The 20,725-nt window shown below is 44.8% G+C and overlaps 1 protein-coding gene across 12 annotated transcripts in view; it reads right to left on the bottom strand.

The window, feature by feature from the left end:
* Positions 1-2,476: 2,476 nt before the first annotated feature.
* The window catches only part of LOC116081601 (cytidine monophosphate-N-acetylneuraminic acid hydroxylase), a 107,258-nt gene continuing 89,009 nt past the window's right edge, over positions 2,477-20,725 (bottom strand). For 11 of the 12 annotated variants that reach the window (XM_031358136.1, XM_031358134.1, XM_031358144.1 and 8 more), the window contains 3 exons: positions 18,367-18,482; positions 14,930-15,026; positions 12,384-13,792 (listed from right to left, as the gene is read on the bottom strand). In XM_031358136.1, the coding sequence (XP_031213996.1) occupies positions 14,951-15,026; positions 18,367-18,482 (192 nt within the window). In that variant the 3' untranslated portion in view covers positions 12,384-13,792; positions 14,930-14,950. Of the gene's footprint in view, positions 3,407-12,383; positions 13,793-14,929; positions 15,027-18,366; positions 18,483-20,725 lie in introns of those variants that run through there. The other variant, XM_031358140.1, reaches the window with a different exon arrangement.

Genomic DNA, 20,725 nt, shown 5'->3' with positions numbered 1-20,725 from the left:
CTGCTCACCTCTGATCCTGGGTGTGTCAGAGCGCCTGGGAGTGGAGCTTCCTCTGGGTGTTGTGGGACGGGCTGCAGAGGTTGCGCCCAAGGTCTGCTCTGGACCCCAGCCCAGACAGACCGAAAGGAACCCGAGTCACTGGGCTGGCGAACTTCCTGTGTGCCTGGTCCCGCTAGTCTCAGTTACTCCCAGTGTTGGGACAGATGTTGGTTCCTGCTTCTGGAAGTGCATTCTTAAGTCGAATTTCTTCCTCATCAGCATGGAACAGCATCATTGTTCCGTGACTCTTCAGGGAGTGTGTTGATGACTAACAAGGACAACGTGTAATAAAACGAGGAAGGACACTTGTCCTGTTTGCTTCACTCTTATGATCTCTTTATGCTGTTCCCATTAAGGATGAATAATGTGACTAACAGGCAGCTGACCTTTTCCAAGTATTCCATTACAACCCTGAGAGGTCCAGCCTACTCCTCCAATTTTAGGATGAATGCTCGGTGCTCTGGGGGCGGGCGTGGGGGTGGGGAGGAGGAGACACAGTGATTTACCAGCCAGTGGATGAGATAACCAGTCAGCAGACTGGGTCACAGAACTCCCAGTCATTCATCTCCAACCTCCATGGCCCAGCTGAGCATCTATCTGCAAGGAAAACTAGAGGAAGGGGGATAAAGAGTCATTTTTAAGAGAAATGTTTGAACTGTAGAGCAATCCACAATAAGAGATGAAGAAAAAACCCAGGGGTTCAAGACACGCTGTTGTTGCAAAGGCAAGAAGCTAAAAGACAAGAATGTACTGTCTGATAATGCTGTTGCTGCCATGGGCAAAGCAGCAATGTAAGACCAAGACATTTTGAGAAACGAAATGGCACTGTCCTTGATAGCTTTAGGTTGACTTGACCCCAGCTAGAATCATCCCAGAGGAAGAAGCCTGGATTGAGACAATGCCTCTATAGGATCGGGTTGTGGGTGAGCCTGTGGGGCATTGTCTTAATTAGTGATTGACGTGGAAGGGCCCAGTCCATTGTGGATGGTGCCATCCCTGGGTTCTGGGTTCTATAAGAAAGCAGCTTGAGCAATCCTCATGGAGCAAGCCAGTAAGCAGCATGCCTCCACGGCCTCTGCATCACCTCCTGCCTCCAAGTGCCTGCTCTCCCGTCCTGACTTCCTTCAGCGATCAACTGTACTGTGGAAGTGTAGTCAAATAAACCTTTTCCTTCCCCAATTGTCTTTTTTGGTAATGGTGTGTAATCACAGAAACAGAAACCCTAACTAAGACAGGCACTGTTAATAATCATATAGCAGAGATTACAATATAGAAACACTGGCTTGAGCAGCCGAGTGAGGACTTGGGGTTATCACTGACAACAGTGTTCAGATTCATTCTTCTTACGGGTTTTTTCCTGGGAAGATGAGAACTGATGTCTTCCCCTCTTCACCTCAGATGGGACACCGATGATTGACTAAAGCAGCAATCTCACCTGCGGCTCACTTTATAAACCGACGAGTTTGTTAGAGTTACATGCGTGGGAAGCTAACAGGCAGCACACCACTGGGAAGGCCCACCCAGCATGGTGAGGACTCAGTTCTTAAATTCCTGTATCTCCTGAGCGTTCCCCTCTTCTCCCAATGGGGAAAGGTTCGATTTGAAGGGAATGGCAGCAATGGGCTTACAGAAGTTCATCCACATTCTCTCCATCTGCCAGCCTCTTGTGTGATGCAAGGGGGTGTGTGAGGGGTGGATTAGCCAGCTTTGATCCTCAGGACTCTAGACTCTAACTGACATTATCTTGTCACAGTATAGTCCGAAAGAACAAAACATAATTTAAACAATTCATAACTTACGTATTTGAACCAACAGTTCCGGAAGGGAGTATATCCACGCAGCTAGAGGTTTTCACTGGGAAGTTTTGGTGTTGACTGCGGGACTTGGGGGAAGACAATTTCTTTGGGTTTCAGGTCCTCCCTCCCCCTCTCCATGTAAAACTGGAATAAGAGAAAACTCTATTTGAGCTGTAGCCTCCTTTTAGGTACCGTGCTAAGCACTGCCATTCTTTCCTGTCCTCAACCTAGTGGAGTCATGAGGCAGGGAAACTCCATCTTCTTCTGCAGTCCAGGGCACAGAAGCTCAGTAGAACAAAATAACATGGGTGATCTGGAACAATCTAAATGTGTGTTTTATGTGGGGCTGTTTGGGTAATGAAATAGTGTGTGTGTGTGTGTGTGTATGTGTGTGTGTGTCCAGAGTTCAATGTTAGGTGTCTTCCTCTGCTTCTCTCTACTTAGTTTTTGAGAAAGAGTGTCTCACTAAACCTGGCACTCATTGTCCTGATACCCTGGCTTTCCAGCAAACTTAAGGATTCTCCTGCCTCCCTCCCTCTAATGTGGAGATTTCAGGTGTGCATCACACCTGTCTCTTACACAGGGATCTGAACTCAGGTCCTCATGCGTGCACGGCCCCTGCACAAAGACAGAGATGCAAATTCATGAAGCGTTCTTTACTTTATTTTAAGAATAGTTTGCATTTGGAGCTATGCCTCAGTGGTTTAAGAGCACTCGCTGTTCTCACTGAGGACCCGAGTGCAATTCCCAGTATTGACACTGGGTGGCTCGCAACCAGCTGCAACTCCAGCTCCAAAACCATCCAATATCTTCCTCTGGACTCCAATGGCCCCAGCGCACACAGGCATGCGCACACGCACGTACATAATTTTTAAAATAAAATAAATATTTTAAAAGTTTTGCATTTTAACGGAGAGCCATGGATAAAAAGTAAGCTGTTTGTACTGGTAATAGAACATTCAGTATTATTTTTACCTAATGTTAATAATTTGGAAGCTACCATATTGTTTCCTGTTCTTCCGGCAAGTGAAACCCTCTCATACTCTTTAATATCTTCAGAGGACAGCCTTGTTGACATAACCCAGCTTTGAAAGCACCAAGAATCTGAAACATCCAAGCTGTCGCTGCTGCAGCTGGAAAGAGAAAACTATGCAGCTGTGCCCTTAAAACCCAGACAGTCATGTAGAAGACGGATGACACCCTTCTGCATCCTTCTGAGGGAAGTCAGCAGGCACAGGTGGGAGAGGCAGGAACGATTTGATGGCTTCCAACCATCTGCCCCCAATTTCTCTCGCACCACGGCTGAGTACTAGGGGTTCATTCCTGGCAAAGTACAGATCTGATGGTCACACAGGGTACAAGCTACAAACGTGCCTAGAATCCTTGCAAAGGTCCTGGGGACATATGACCAACAGGCCACTTCCTCTGTCCCTTCAGTGTACCGTGGACAGGGTACAAGGAAAGCCGACTCTGTATGTAGGGAGACGCAAGTGCAGATTCTGGATCCAAAAGGGTGGTCTGACCTTGGCCATACAAGGTGTCCAGCTCCCCGACAGTCCGTTTCCTTGATGCTGAAACAGGATAACAAAAACGTTTGGATTTTGACAGAATCAATGCATGTTGTATAGCATGGCCGAATATGTAGTACTATGTAGGCTATGTAGGCTATGTACGTCTTGGCTGTTATTACTAATAAGTACTCCTGGAGAGCATGGCTGGATCAGGCAGCCTGACCACAGGCTACAACAAGCTGTCCCTGATCTCCAGAGCTAACAGTCAAGAGCAAGTCACATTCCTTGCCCGGCTACCGAGTAGATGCTCAGGTGCCTGGGGTTCTGAGTTTCAGAAGAGGAGAGATGGATGCAGAAGGTACAGGATGGAGAAGTCAGGGATCCTTGGGTACAAAGGAAGAAAGGTGCACTGGGAACTAGATGGATCTGGGGCAGGAACGCTTGGGAAGCAGGTACACAGAAATGCAGAGGGAAAGGAGATCTTCCTTGGATCTGCCCCTAAAGAGACAGCCATGCCTCTGGTAAGGCCGGTCCCTGAAGCTGTGAAAACCAGCACAGACAATTGAATCCGCACCTGGAATGCGACCTAGTGTCAGTCAGGTCCTTCCCGTTACTTTGATGTATCTTCACTTATTATGGGCTACAATGCAATGAACATGGAAATACATTTCTAAAGACATTAAAAAATAAACAAAACAAACAAACAAACAAACAAGACAAAAACAGAACAAAATAAAACAAAAAAACCCCAAAGTCCAGTATGGCTCTGGCTGTTAGCTTAGTACTCAGGCAATGAATCAAGAGGATTGATCACTGCAAGTTCAAGGCCAGCCTAGGCTGCATGATGATATACAGGCCAATCATGGGTACAAACAAAATAAACTTAACTCGTGGAATGTCACAGCCTAGTCTAGTCTCCCTAACGATTACACTAGCTTGTAACTGAGCAAACCGCTAACACAAAGCCAAACTTATAAAGTGTGGAATATCGAAAAGTGTTTTGAAAGGGAAAGATAGAATGAGTACACTTCTGTACCATCATGAAGTTTAAGTCCTTTAAAGTCAAATCCTTTAAAGCTGGGGGCCACCATCTAGGCTCTAGAAGCTCCAGAAGCCATGAGTATCCAGAGGTGCCCAGTGATTACAGCATGAGTCAGTGAGGCCCCAGAGCTAAGTGTGCCAAGGAGCATGGGCTCATGTGCCCAGATTAGGGATTGTGCCTTTCTCTGGAGACCCAGTTCCTTTCTCCTCTCCATCCAAAGTTACTCCTCTCTCAGGGACTGAGTGAGAAGTCCATCCAGCATAGCATTGTGAGTTGGGGTTTGCATTTTTATTTCTATGCAGTTTTGCTTTGTCTAACAAGCTCTGTGAAGTTACAGCCCAGGCTGAATTTTTGCCATGGGAGGAATCCCTCTTTTTATTGTTATTTCCCAGTGCAGCCTTTACTTCTTGCTCGGCACAGTCAACTATCTCTCAACTGCTTCTTTCCTGTCTCAAGTCACTCTTGAGAGACATGACTGAAGTTTGGAGTTTTGTCCTTTTGATGGGAAAAGGAAATTCCAAGCTCAGGATAGGTCTCTTCTGGGACAGGCACACAGATGCTACATTTTCTGGGTAATAGTGCCAGAGCCCGTCTGGCTTCATGAGTACTCTGTGTGCTGTGCTCAAGGCTGACATAATGACAATAATTCCTGACAGACATGTCATAATCCACCATAAGTGCCATGGAGATGCACCAGGGTTTGTGGGACTTGAACTGGTAGGGGGAGGACAACGGGGACTCACTGATGTAATGGTCCCAGAGTCCTGGTCACTATGACTCCAAAGTCTAGTTGAACCTAATACTTAATAGCATCTTTCTACCCCAGGGGCAATAGGATGCTTGGTCTTGGCTTGTGAAGCCGCTGATATTTTAATTAATTTTTCCAGGAAAACATTGGCCTGCGGTCCTTAGAAACATCACTCTGCTGCCTGGCCTTGCAAGAATCTGACCTATTTTAGGAAGGCAGCTCACTGTGGCTCCAGGGTTCTTTTATGCAAGAGAGAGAGAAATGAAGCTATTCTCTTGCTGACGGGGGCCTGGATACACAAGTCAATTACAGCTACTGAAACGAAGGCTCTGTAAATTTGGATCAGTGAACCAAAGGTCTTCATAGATTTATACTGAGAGGACCTTCCAAAAATAACCATGTATACTCTGACTCTGGTAGGCTTTTAGGCAGGGCCCATCCTTCTGAGTACCAGAGGACCACAAACACAAGGCCTCTCGGAGCTGTGCTTTTTGATGGTATGGTATCTGTGGCCATGCCACATAGCTTAGTTTATGAACTAAAACTCCACTTCCTGAACACTCAGGGCTTATCTTAGTATGTCTCACCTTAGTGTGTTCTCACCCTAACCCTAACGTTAACCCTAACCCTAACCCTAACCCTTAGGACTTGACTCTTCAAGTTAGGAGTGGTGACTCGTGTTTGTGAACCCGACATCTAGGACACTGAGATAGGAGAACTGTTGGGAGTTCCAGGCTGACCTGTAAGTCTGAGCTACCGGTAAGTTTGTTGTCCTTTTTTCTAAAGAAAACAGAAGAAAGGAAAGAAAAGAAGAGAAAAGAGGAAGGTAAAAAGAAAAAAGAAAGAAAAGAGTTTTCAGCACTAGAAGAGTGTCTTGGGTTTCCTTTTTTTTTTCATCTTTTAAAAAAAAACTTATTTATCTTTATTTTATGTGGATTGGTGTTTTGCCTGCATGTATGTCTTATGTGGAAATGTCAGATCTTAGAGTTACAGACCTTGGGAGCTGCCATGTGGATGCTGGGATTTGAACCCAAGTCCCCTAGAAGAACAGTCAGTGTCCCCAACCATGGAGCCATATCTCAAGCCCTGTGTCTCAAGACACCATGAAAAGTAGCTAGAGAAGGAAAGGGTTTATTTCATTTTACCACTCAGGTCACACTCCAACATAAATGGAAATCAGGACAGGAACTGAAGGTAGGAACCTGGAAGCAGGAACTGAAGTGGAGGCCACGGAGGAGCATTGCCCACTGGCTTGCCCACCATAGGTTGCTTTCTCATTAACCCCAGGACCACTGCCCCCACTAGGCTGCATCCTGACACCAATACTTAACCGAGAAAGTGTTCTTAGATTTTCCTCTAGGCAATCTGATGGAGGCATTTGCTCAGTTGAGGTTCTCAGATAATGTCTAGGTTTGTGTCAAGTTGACAAAAACAGACTAAGACAGGGAATCTGGTGTTTTTGTATTTACTGGACCCAATGTCCACAAATAAAGGCCTTAGTCAGGCTTGTTTTGATCCCTAGTCTCCCAAAGATGTACGATTAGGAAGGGAGCAGGCAGAAGAAGAAGGCAATGACCCGGAAGACAAGAAGGAAACGTGGCCTTGTCTAATGAAGCAAAACTCAAACTATGAGGTTTTTTATTTTTTTCTTCCCAGACAGGGTTTCTCTGTGTAGCCCTGGCTGTCCTGGAACTCACTCTGTAGACCAGGCTGGTCTCGAACTCAGAAATCCGCTTGCCTCTGCCTCCCAAGTGCTGAGATTAAAGGCGTGTGCCACCACTGCCTGGCTCAAACTGTTTTCTATGGCAAGTTACGAAAACACTCCTTTATTTGTATAGGTGGTTCTCAGAGTTTGCAGGGAAAATAGACACTTGCCCATCAGAGAGAAGCCTGTAATTCCTATAAGCTCAGAACTGTGGAATGGAGGAAGGAAGAGAGCTGAGATCCCGAGAGCATCCTGGGCTACATACCAACGTCTTGTTTCAGAAAAGAAATATACGATCTGATTGCCCTCAATCTGAAAGGCAGAAGGAACGAAGATGTTGTATGCCCTCACAAGAGGCTCTGCTGTACAAGATGTAACCTGAATGCCTTAGGTTATAGGTTTCTCATAAAAACAGATGATTCCAGGAACAGAATGCACTGGAAGGAAGCCTTCCTCTCCCTAGGTGCTCCTGAAGAGAGTGGTTTCTCTGTGAGTCTCCCAACCAAACAGCTCAACAGCCTCAAAGAACTCAAGCCATGGTGTGCGGTGTTCTTCCGCCACCTACTGACAGCTTTGGCTCATTGCAGTTTCCCAAAGGCCTTGGTGCGTTATCCCGTTCAAATTAGAGTAGTTCACTGAGTCTAAAGGAAAAAGTAAATATCCTTAAATTCTGGACAGCTATCCCATTTTGTCAATTGTCTTTGGTCTTTTACTGCTAAAGTAATAATACATGCTGCTGGAGAGATGGCTGAGTAGAGGTAGACCTGCCACATAGCTTGCCCTGCAGGGCATGTGTGGCCCCTGCCCCCAGTAAATAAATCAGTCTTGAGAGATGGCTCAGTGGTTGAGAGTCTTGCTGCTCTTGCAGTCTACCCAGGTCTGATATCTAGTTGCTCACAACTGCCTGTAACTCTAGCTTTACAGGATCGGCTGCTATTTTCTGGTCTCGGCAGGCACATGCATGTGGTACACATACAAAGAAGCACCCAAACACATATGCATAAATAAAAATACTATTTAAAAAGAAATGCATTTCTTTAATGAAAAACAAAATAACATGTCAGGTAGAGTCTCATGTTTTTGTAATTTGATGCCTTGTGATAGATAAAAGTACTGTATATTTTAAAGCATTTTTTTTTCATAAAATATGATCACCCTTAAGACATTTAGGAAATTGTGTGTGTGTGTGTGTGTGTGTGTGTGTGTGTGTGTGTGTATGTGTATTCACAATGATGGTGTTCTGGGGCATGGCCTGGGGGTTGTATAGACTGATGTAGTACCGTTGAACTATACTCCAACCTCTGAAGGAATTTTAAAAGAGAAATAGTCTGTGATGGTCGGGTCTGCTTGTCAACGGCACATCCTAGAATCCCCTGGAAATGGAGTCTCAGAGAGGGACTGTGTAGAAGAGTGAGGTTGGCCTGCGGGCATGTCTGTGAAGGATCATTCTGACCACATTAATTGAAGTGGGGAGATCTGCCCATTGTGGGTGTCCCTGTTCCCAAGGTTTGGGGCCTGGAACGGATAAAAGTAAAGAGGACGTGGAGTGAAAGCAGGCATCCATTTGTTCTTGCTCGACTCTTGCTGGGGATGTGGCAGGCTGCTGGGAGCTCCTGGCCTCATCGTTCCAACATGATGAACTGTACCTTGTGACTGTACACAAACAAGCCTCCTTTTCTTAAGTCGCCTTTGTCAGGATGCTTTCTCACAACAAGGATGAAATCAGAACTTAGTCTATGAATGAATGATACTGCAAACAGCAGAGGGAGGGGTCTTTTCAGAATCAATGTTGTGGAACTCCATGAAAATCAGCAAATGCACACCAGTATATGCAAATTATGCAATTGTAGAATCTAGGGCTGTCATACACACAGGCCTGTACATGCCTTGGAAGGTGAGCAGATGCCAACAAAAGCCACACACAGATCAGTAACTCAGCCTCAGGAATTCCAGCCAATGGAAAGAATTTAAATGTATCACACACACACACACACACACACACACACACACAGAGAGAGAGAGAGAGAAAGAGAGAGAGAGAGAGAGAGAGAGAGAGAGAGAAAGAGAGAGAGAGAGAAGCATGTGCACACACTAGTATATTTTCTTAACATAACAATTAGATCATCCTTGGAATTCACAGGGACTTGCCTTCTTCTGCCTCCAAAGTGCTGGGATGAAAGGCGTGTACCGGTCTAAAAGGTATATTTCTCGTAACATATTTTTCTCAAAATAAGCATTATACTTTTTTTGGATCAGTAAACAACAACAACAACAAAAACCCTACATTGTTTTTATGGGTGGTGACACTTGTTATTTTACCTCTGTATACTTATTATTTACATGGCACAGTACAGTGTTTATTTGTACAAGAGGAAGACATTTTAGTGGAGATAATTACCAGTTGAAATCATGTCAGTTTTTAGAGTATAATACTTCAAAAATGATGAGTACTAGCCTACTAATTTGTCTGCAAGAGAAATCAAAAGATTGGTTTGATTTTCTCTAACATGCCAGGAATGCAGTTAAAAGAAAGGAGGGGGAAGGAAGAAGAAGAAGAAGGAGAAGGGGAAAGGGAAGGGGAAGGGGAAGAGAGAGAGAAAAGAAGAAACCCCTGTGTTTTTCCCTACAGTAGTGGTTCTCAACCTCCCTAATGCTGGGACCCTTTAATATACAGCTCCTCATGTGGCGACCCCTCCCCCACCATGAAATTATTTTCATCACTACTTCATAATTGTAATTTTGCTGCTGCTATGAATCGTAATGTAAATATCTGTGTTTTCTGATTGACTGAGTGACCCCTGTAAAAGAGGCACTCAACCTCCAAAGGGGTTGTGACCCACAGGTTGTGAGCCACTGCTCTAGAAGATGGCTGTGACCCCACTGGTAGAAGCAGAGCCCATGGAAGGTGTGAGTCCTGGAAAAGCCAGGTCATCAGTGTAAACACTTTCATTTGCAGGGTTTCCATGACCCGTGTGTTCGTGTGTGTGTGTGTGTGTGTGTGTGTGTGTGTGTGTTGGATGTGTGACTGTGCACTGAGAGGTCAGAGGTCAATATCGGGTGTCTTCCTCAATTACTCTCTACCTTATTTTGTGTGACAGGGTACCTCACTGAACCTGGAGCTTATCAATTCAGCAGGCTTGGCTTGACAATGAGCCCCAGAGCTCCCCCTGTATCTGCATCCCCTCCTCCCTACAGCTGGGATCATGGACACACACTATAACTGCAGGGATTGACACGGGTGCTGGAAATCTGAACCCCGTTCTTCACGTTTGCATGGCATGCACACTTTATTGGCTGAACTATATTTTTCTGAACCACTTGAGCATATGAACTGTGTTTGTAGGAATGCCCCATGTTCTGGTGGGTTCTGGTGTCAGCTTGCCACAATTTAGGAAAGAACCTAGTGCCAGGCGGTGGTGGCGCACGCCTTTAATCTCAGCACTTGGGAGGCAGAGGCAGGCGGATTTCTGAGTTCGAGGCCAGCCTGGTCTACAGAGTGAGTTCCAGGACAGCCGGGGCTACACAGAGAAACCCTGTCTTGGAAAACCAAAGAAGAAAGAACTTAGTAAAGGGGGTATTTTCAGAAGGAAGCGCATGCCACCTCTTAGTAAAGGGGGTATTTTCAGAAGGAAGCGCATGTCACCTCTTAGTAAAGGGGGTATTTTCAGAAGGAAGCGCATGTCACCTCTGGCTTTCGTGGTCTCCCCTTTTGCTGCAGAGTGGTATGTGCTCTGTTGCTGCCGCCGATTCCCTCTCTGCCAACAGAACCAGCTTCCCCAGGCTTTCCTTGTGGGCTAGGACTAGCAGCTCTCCAGAGACTTTTGGTTTCCATCACCAGATTGTGACCACCAAAACACCCTGCAGGTGGACCGAGGTACCAGACATTCCCCCAGTGAGAGACTTCTGTTCCACGGTTACCTCAACGCTTGAAGCCAGCCCTAAGAATTGAATCCTGGCTTCTTAGAGTCTAGGGTTATTTGTTTTGATCATTTATATGTGTCCATGTGCATGTGGTTCTGTTCCTCTAGAGAACCCTGACTAAAATTCCCCATGCCACGTCTGTGGGTGCCCTCCTCAGGGCCTTCTCTCTAGAAGTCCCCGCCTCCTCACTTCCCTCACGGCACTCTCAGATCCTCAGTCTAGGTTCATGTGAAGGGGGAAACAGTTGCTAGTAATAACTTTTCTGTTATAATTTTCTTTTTAAATTTTTGATATGGTGTGTGTGTGTGTGCGTGTGTGTGCATGTGTGCTTGCTCATGCCAAGATGTACATGTGGAGGTCTCAGACAACAATTTTCAGGAATTGTTTCTTTCCTTTCACCGTGTTGGTTCCAAGGATTAGATTGAAGTCATCAAGCTTGGCCTCGAGACTTTACTCACTGAGCCATCCCCATAGCCCATGATATTCAAAAGTAAGCCATAGCAGGATAAACGGATATCCCTGGATAAGTTTCTAGAGAGATGTGTGTAATAGTCTGTACATGAACCACCGTACTTGAGAGGATGGGGCAAGAGGAACTGGAGTTCAAGGCCAGCTTGCATTACATAAACAGACAAATGGATGGATGAATGGATGGATAGATGGATGGTAAATAAATGATTGCCTTAAAATATGGATAAAGGAGAGTAACAAGAGTAGGAACACTTATTTCAGAACATGCTCTGAATCTGTGTGTGTGCACAGTGGACTTTTGGGTAAGAACTGACAGTTATGTTAATGGAACAGAATGAGTCATATCCAGAGTCTTGGTGGGGAGTTCTACTGTTCACAGTGTCACTTCTAGGAAGCCAGGACACACTATGGTACTGTGCACACACAGTCAGCAGAGGTGGGCTCAAGCTTCTCAAAGCTCAGAGCTTTTACTTTTCTAAAAACTACTCTGTCCCAGAATGCTGTCATTTTGTCTGACTGGAAATGACAGTTCCGTTCACGCCCAGCGAGTCCCAGTCCTACCCATGCTTGTTGTCCAAGTCACCCAGCGCTATTTATTTAAAGACTGTACATTCTCTGTGGATCTGTCACTCTTTGTACTAAAAAAAGGTGTGCATGAATGGCGCATGATTAGCACAGGCATGTGATTCAGCACTGGGAAGAAGCAGGAGGACAAGGATTAAGGCTACCTTGGCGCTCTCTCTCTCTCTCTCTCTCTCTCTTTTCTTCCCTTCCTCCCTCTCTCTCCCTCTCTCTCTCCAATCCTTTCTGTATCTCATTACTAAAAGGGGAATTTCCTATAAACTTCATTAAAGGATATGAAAAATGCCTACTGAATACAATTTCACTTTTGCTTAAGCCAGGGAGAAGGAAGTCTCACCCCAGAGGGCTGAGGGGAATTGTTGATGTCAGGAAGAGAAATGGAAAGGTGACCAAGATGACCTTAAAGCAGCATTTCTAAGAGTTCAGTAGGAAGGTGAGACTTTTTATCCTAAGATACAGATCTTAGTCCAGTGTGGTGTGACTTCTGCAACCTCAGTACTTGGACAACTGAAGCAGGAGGATTGCCACTAGTTTGAGATCAGCCTGGGCTACAGAGTGAGAAACAAACTTCTATTTTAAAACAATCTTTTATTTGCCCATCATATACATCTGAACATATATATGGATAAACATTATATTATATTAGTAGTAACTGAATAATTTACTCTCTAGTATAAATCACAAAGTCTAATCTCCAACTTCCAACCACTTATATTTTTCCTAGTGTGATATGAACAAGAATAGTCTACTATTCATGTTGCTGATTTTAATGAGAAGGAGATTTTCCATTGACTAGAGTTAGGCAGTGATTCTGAGGTCAAATTCAAGAGGTAGGTGACAAAGTCAGAGAGTGTACTTGACTGCAGGATGGAAAAACAATATGCAAAGGAGAACCTACAGTTCCTTAAAAACACATTAGTACATGGAAACAATCAAATAGAAAATAGAAAAAAAAAACCACAGGCAACTTACTTGCCTATTTTAAACATTGAAACAATGTTTTTCAAATTCTAAAAGGGATGCTTTTTCATGGCTTTTTGTTGTGGTAATCTTGAAGACAAAGATTCTTAATCTCTACAGATTTTAAAAATATTTTCTCTCTAAGATTATTAACTAGTGTTCTCATGAGCCATCAGTCAAAGATCTCTAGAACTATTAGAACTCCCAGGCTTCATTAATCGGCATATTTCACAACAGAATCAAAGTCATTTCAGTTCCAGTGAGATGGGACCTTTGGGCTCCCGGCCTGTGTTTGGGAAGTAGATGGTGCCAACAGGACTCTGAAAAACATTGTCCTGAAGCTGCCTGGAGGATGGATTGATCAAAGAACACAGGAGCCACTTTCACATTTTTCTTTTTACCAGCAGCATCTCCTCGTTCCCATTTTCTTCCAGCCCCCCCTTCCTCCCAGCCCACCCTCTCTTCTCCAGCTTTCTTCCTTTTTGCTGCTGGAGTTTTGTAGCTTTCCCTTCCTGTTCCTACTATGCTGGGACTCCCTTTTCCCTTTGTTAGGCTTTATTTCCCATGCAGAGTTCATTCTTGGCTTTTCTTGGTTCTCCTGGCACAGGAGTGTGCATGGGATGAATTTGGGGGCAAATTCATACTTGGGGTGGAACCCAGAGCCTCATGCACTCTAAGCATATGCTATACTACCAAGCCACAACACCAGCCCCAATAAAGTAGTTCTGAGTTAGTCTATGCTACAATGCACCACAGGCACATATGTGAACATCCTTTAAATGTAGTGTTTGTCCCTGCTGATAGAAATTTGTCTTCCTTGGCATAAACTGCTGCGTCCAAGATGTAAGAGCAAATTCTTGATTTTTGGGGGGGGGCATTGTTTGCCATCTCTGAATAAAAGACTGCCAATGAGTAATGGTAGTTATGGATATGTCTATGAAAGTGTTTCCAGAAAGGTTTATCCAGGCAGGGAAGACCCATCTTGAATGTGCAGGCACCATCCTATGGGCTGGGGTCCTAGATTGAGTAGAAAGAACAAGTGAACAAAGCACAAACATTCATCTCTCTTTGGGATGGCTGGGGTACAATGTGACCAGCCAGCCAGCTGCCACCACTCCTACTGCCCTGCGTTCCCCAACAATGTTGTCTGTTTGCTGTAACTGTGAGCTAAGACAAACCCTCCTTTCCCTCGGTTGCTTTTGTCGGTTACTTTCTCACAACTATGAAATGTGTTCTTTTCCTCCTTGAGTGTGTATCACCTATACAATTATGCAGTGGGGGTGTGGTGCTGTGTACTAGGACAATTATTACAAAACCTATACGTATATGCATGAACTTGGGTATGTGCCAGAGGCCCGTTCAGGTGTCTTCCCCAAGAGATGGCCATCTTGTTTTGAGACTGGATCTCATTGGCTGGAACTCACTGGTTAGGCTAGACTGACTGGCCAGCAAGCCCCAGAGATCTGCCTGTCTTCCTCTCTCCAGCACGGGAATGACAAACATGTTCCCCCAAGGCTGCCTTTCTGTATGGATGCTGAGGAGTAACTTGGGTTCCCATATGTATATGACAAACACTTTCCCAACTGAGTCATCTCTTCAGCCCTGACACTGTACTGAAGAGGCAAGTGTTAATATATAATAAATACAGAGGGGTAGGCATTGGTGGGATAAATGAATATAAATGCATGGCTCAAGAAAATTACCATTTCCACAGCATGTGATCCTTTTGATCACATATAGGTTGGAGCAAGCTTTGTAGCACAGCTAATGTGACTCTATGCCTGGCTGGGGAATGGGCAAATCTGACTTGTGCCACAAAAGCTGATCTCAGGCTTCATCTCAGCCATTGCTCTCAGCAGTTCCCTTTCCCAGCATTATTGTTCTCTCTCCTTTTGTACTCAGTATTTCTCTCCAAAACAGTGTCTGTTTTCCTTAGCAGTCTGTGTCACCTCAACCCTTCCAAGGAGCCTGTGGACTCTGAGCAAGTTCTTTATGTCTTCTTTATGCCTTTATATATTTATTCATATACCTCAGCGTTTTCATGTAATCTCTCTTTCATGATCCCCTGGAAGTTAGGTTTCCTGTAATTCAGGGGATGGACCGAATACCATAGGATACATGGCTAGGTGTCTACCAGTCCCACACAGTGCTTACCTGGCACATGCCAGGTCCAGTCTAACCACAGTGCATTAGGAACGACCTCCAGTTGGGTGGTGTTAGAGGGAGTTTTATCTGAAAATGATTCCAAAACCTACAAGAAACAAAGCAAAGAGACATGAGCTTTGAATGCCAATGCCTCTTGCGTGTCCAGGATTTCTTTGGAGCCTGGTCTCAGCTCTCCCCAGAAAAGTCTTGTCCTGCTGTTTCAGTTACTGAATTTTCAGAGTCCTTAAAACAGGACAGCTATCTGTCTGTCTGTAGCGCATCTACTTTAAGAAATTCCCATTTGTGAAAGTTACCTTCATACAAGATGCTTCACACAAAAGCATCATGTTGGAGTGCTAGCCAAGGTGACTATACCCCCTTAGACGTAGGAAGGTGAACCTGCTTCCTGAAGAATGGCCTGGCTGACTGCTGAACTAGACTCAGAAATGACACACCCAGGAACTCACCCTGAGGAAAGCACAGGGAATGTGCCAAGAGGTGCAGACATGACCATGGTTTCAAATGGTGAGAAGCTGGAAGGCTCAATGGCCAAAGACTGTTAAAGGAGGTCTGAATCCTAGTGTATGGTATCAGGGAGGCTGGCATTAAAATGCCCGTGGGAGAAAAGAGACAGAGATGAGGCCATGTAGGTTCAAGAATGAGGACAGCAGTGTCCTCTCTGGGAAGACCTCACAGTGTTCTTGGAAACAGGGAGGGAAAGATGATCCAGATACCAAGTACAAATTGTTCTACCCAAGTGAAGAATATTTCTGATCTTACTTTTTTCATATTTAAAAAAATTTTTTTCAGGCAGAGGCAGGCGATCTCTGTGAATCCAAGGCCAGCCTGGACTACAAAGCAAGTTCCAGGACAACCAGAGTGACACAGAGAAACCCTGTCTCAAAAAGTAAAGTAAAAATAAAAACAAAACACACACAAAAAAACTAAATACAAACAACAACAACAACAATAATAAAGAATTAGGTCCTGTTTTAAGAGTTAAATAGGGCTGTAACTGATTCTCAAGACTCATCAGAAGTCTTATACTCATGACTTTTGTTCTCAAAACATAATATAAGCCAGATGTGGCAAAAGGTCATGCTTGTAATCCTGGCACTAGAGAGGCAGAGGCAGTAGGGCCACCAATTCAAGGTCATTCTCAGCTATGTGGGGAATTTGAAGCCAGCTCGGACTATGTGAGATTCTGTTTCAATTCCTACAAAACAAAACAACAACCAAAACCAGCCATACAGTATGACGAGAGAGTTTCAGCATCCATACCTGAGATGATTCCACAGTTGATTATTTTTATACAGAAATGGCATCTACCGGAACTTTCTACATTCCCTCTCTTTCTCCCTAGAGTAAGATGCCAGCTGTAGGCATGACCAGTGCTGGGCAGCTGTGTTTGCTCAAGAGCAGTGGTCACTCACTTGAGACCACAAGATGACTAAAGCAGAATGTGAGGGCTGGCACCTCTGCCTTCACTCTGTCTGTCTCCATCACTGCAGCTCAGATTCTTGGGCTCTGCACTAGCATTGTTAATGACTACCTACCTAACCTAGCTCATCCTGCTTCAAGGCACAAAGATAATTCACTATCCTAACTCGTGGTTACCTTGATTTCCAGAAAGAACAAACCAATGCCCCGACACACACAATACACCTCTGTACCTCACCATGAGGGCAACTATCCACTTAGGGGGTGAGGCTATACCCAGGAACAGTAGTGACCATTCTGAAGGACCCAGCTCATTCCCTGAAGTGATGACAGGTAATAAGGGCTTCTTCCATCCACTCCACTGTACAAATTGAGAACTGAGGTAATGGCCCAGTCAGACCACAGCTTGGCTGGACTACGTGACTGTGCACACTTCTGTCCTATCCCAATGCCCTGAAGATGGATTTGAGCTGTGGGTCCCTTTTATCTGCTTTTCTTTATACAGCCACCCCGAGTGTTCTATGACCTCCACATGCATATGTGCACATGGGCACACAGAGGAACCGTTCTGACTCCTTTGCCATTAATTAGCACATTGAGACAGAGGTTTTGGGGTGGGAAGGAATGTGTCCTGTGTTTTTGCTCTACAGCACTGGTGACATGTGCTCTGTTGAAAATGAGCAAAACTCATATGTCCCAACTCCAAGAGTAAGAAGATGGGCAGAAAAGCCAGCTCTTGGTCGTTGTTGGAATATTCTAGATGAAGTTGCAGAATGTCTATACTGGTGTGGCACTGAGATACCGTGGTATCATCTCCCCTTCGCCCCCCAACAATATGTGACATGTCACTATATCTACTCAAGTCTGGGTAGGCAGAGATACAGGCCAGGGAGACACAGCCCTTTATCAAGAGTCATCCTGAGAGAGGACGGAGGGAGGGGCAGGAAACAGGTTTCATAGGAGGGGCAATCGAAACCGTACTGGCTATAACAGACACATACGCCTACGTTCTTTATATTTTAAAATACAGTTTTAAGACAATAAAGGGTGGGGGCTGCATGTGGTGGCTCACACCTGTTATCTCAGCATTTTAGAAGCTGAGCCAAGGAGGATCATGGGAGGTTTGGAGACAGCTTAGGTTATAAAATAAGTTCCAGGCTGATCTGGGCTATAGAATGAGGGACTGTCTCAACCAACCCAACCAAACAAAGAAAACTAAAACTGTAAAGGAGATAAGTTTAAAAAAAAAAAACTTAAATGATTATTTCAATGCACTAGAGGGCTTTATTTAGAGATTCTAATTTTTAAAAATTCTATTCTAATTAGTTTATTTTGTGTGTGTGAATGTATGCATGTGTGTGTGGTGTGCATGTGGAGGTCAGAGACCAACTTTCAGAAGTCATCTCTCTCCTTCCACCGTTTGTCCCACTGGGACTGAATTCAGGTCAGCAGACTTAACAACGGAACCCGTCCCCGCTGAACCATCACTGCAGCCTGGACACTTTAAATAACTGGAATTTTCAAAATTAGATGTCTTCATCTTCTCAGAGGGCCAGTAGTGATAATAAGACTACATTCTTTTTTACTGATCTTGTGCATGTAAAGTCAGAAAATTGTTCTTTCTCAGATTCCAAATATGATCTTAATAGTATATGAAGTTTCTGAGTATAAGTAGGCATAAATACAGTGGGTTATTCCTGTAAGCCCCCAGTCTACAAAACACTGAGCTCAAGTTTCTTGTTAAAAAGGAGAGCCAGATATGATGGTATATTCCTGTAAACCCAGCCTATGAGAGACAGTGAAAGTAGAGACTGTCAGGAGTTAGCCTGGGCTACAGAATGATAGGCTGTCTTAAAAACACAGAAAAATGGATGGAGCCTTTCCTATCTCTGCTAACTTGGGGGACACAGTCAGCTACTGACTCCACTTCCCTGTGCACCCTCTGTGCCCCATGCCCCTCCCCCACCACAGCCCCGTGGCATCAAGCATTCTTGGGCTAGGCTTACAGATGATGGTATATATCAGGGTCCCGCTGCAATCGGGTCTGGAATCCAATATACAGGTCATCCCACAGCAGGCCGTTCTTCACCACATATCTGATGACATTCACACGGCAACGGATCTGAAATGAAAACACAACAGCTCTCAGGGGGCCCTGGCAATGTGGGAGTTCATTCCCTCCTATCCTTAGAAAATGTATCATGCTGGCAGGAGCACAGAGCCAAAGAAAGAAAAAAGGGAGAGGACTCCTGGACATGGGACACAGGCTGAGGACAGAATGGGGAGCCAAGAGCGCTGGGACAGAGTCGGGGAAAGCAGGGTGCAGATGAGAAGCTGGGCCAGCTCAAATCCAGGGTCGAGCTAAGAACTACTGCCTCAGTTTCTTCATCTATAAAATTCCTCATAAGACTGTGGGGGAAACAAGTAAGTCTATGACCAGAAAACAGTTAACACGAGGTTATACACTGGGTGCTCAATAAATGATACCATTGCCAAAAGCAGCAGGCATGCTGCTACCTACTCATGGCACCAAGTATGTGTGTCCAGCCTGCCAAAGAGCAGGGTGCCTTAAATCAGGAGGTTAAAGTCTTTAGGGAATCTCTACCACACCACCTGGACATTACACGGCCATGCCAAGGGATTCGCTGGAAAACTGGAGCTGCATAAAGCATGTCCACATTGACTAACTCCCTCTCCAGAGACACTCACCCTAGAAGACCAAGATGGAACTCTGCCGTTGCCAGACTACTAAAACCTTCTCTGATATCCAATGCTAGGGGAAGGGATAGCCTGAAGTCCTGGTGTCCACGAGGAATTTGCCTTGTACAAAGAGACTCGGTACAGTTCTGACAACTTAGGTGAATGTGTGCATGTTCCAGCTTGGTCTCCTGGTCTGTATAAAACTGTGACACTGTGAGGAAAAGGCCCAGCTTGGCTGAGTTTAGAAACAAACCTCAATGACTGTGACTTTGTTTCCTAATTCCTCGTAAAGTGCTGGGGTTAAATGAATCGAAGTCAATGGACAACAACTTTGGAAAAGCCAACCAGGAAGCAAACCTGGGGCTCACTGATGCACTGGTTGGAAGGAGGTGGATTCCCAGCAGGGAGCTTTCTTCATTCTCTGACCCTTGGGTATCAGTTGCCTGTGAACACATATTGAGCTGATAAAGGAATCCTTGGCTTCTGGCCTGTTTGTGAAGAACATTCTATTTGTTGGGTTTTCTGGTATATGGGGTTCCTGGGGCATTCTCAGGGTTCAGTCTTTGGTTTGTTTTGTGCTCTTGTCACTAATGTGTTAGACAGGTACATTTCAAAGAACTATTATTTTGAAAGCTCTGTTGAACTATTTGCATTGCTTGTATGGTTATGGGCCATGAAGGCTCATACACTCCGTTTGCTTTTCTGCGTAGCCTAGTTTGACATTTACCTTCAGATTTTGACTTGATCCTTAGCTCTATATTTGAGGTATATAAATCATTTAGACTCATTTTATGTCCATTGCTATGCAAGTAATGGGATAAATTATGTCTGCTGCCTAAGGCTTAAGTAGCCACTGGAGTGGGCCTTTGCCGAGGGATAAAGATCAGGATTCCTAGGAAGGCATCTGATTTCACTGGAACTTAAATTAAGCACACATTGTGGGGATCTCTATTATAACTTGTGGAGGTTTGAGAAATGGTGATTCTTCACTATTTTGGAGGCCGTGGAGGGAGAATCCGTGCTGACGAGTCCTTTTGTGCTCTCCCAGTGTACCCTGGAGTAATAGAACTTTTAATGGATCAGTTTTATTTTTGACAACTGGCTTAGGAGAACACTGGAAATGCTTTGACTGTAGCAAAGGCCTTCTTACGGATTATCTATCTGAGGTTCTCCTGGACACTGAAGCGTCCATGAAGTACCCATGAAGAAAATCCACCCCAGTTGTGAGAACTCTAAAAGGCTGGTTGGTTGCCTAGAACTTCATGCTGATGGAGAGATGTAAACCATAGTCAAAACCATTCTAGGCCGTCATCAGCTCCTTTAACAGTCAGCCATCAGCCACCTCTGTGTCTGAGCCAATATTTCCTTGCCTGTCAGACAAAATCTTTGGAATGCATCCACTTAGCAGACCACGAGTTTCCATCAACCCCAAAGCTAAGAGTGTCATCAGAGAGCCTGTGAAGACTGTAGCGGAAGGTTCCCTGCTTTGCTGTGACCTGACTATCTGATATTCTCTTTAGGAAATCCCTTAAGACTTTACTTCATTCATTAAAACTTCCTAAATCATCTCCACATTGCAGCATGAGGAACTTGGAGCAATCCTTACTCGTGTCCCTAGGTCATGGTCACTCGTATTTGGCTCAAGGATGCCTTACTTATTTTGAG

The sequence above is a fragment of the Mastomys coucha genome, unplaced genomic scaffold (genome assembly GCF_008632895.1).
Source record: "Mastomys coucha isolate ucsf_1 unplaced genomic scaffold, UCSF_Mcou_1 pScaffold7, whole genome shotgun sequence".
Classification (NCBI taxonomy): domain Eukaryota; kingdom Metazoa; phylum Chordata; class Mammalia; order Rodentia; family Muridae; genus Mastomys; species Mastomys coucha.
This window is presented reverse-complemented; position numbering and strand designations above follow the sequence as displayed.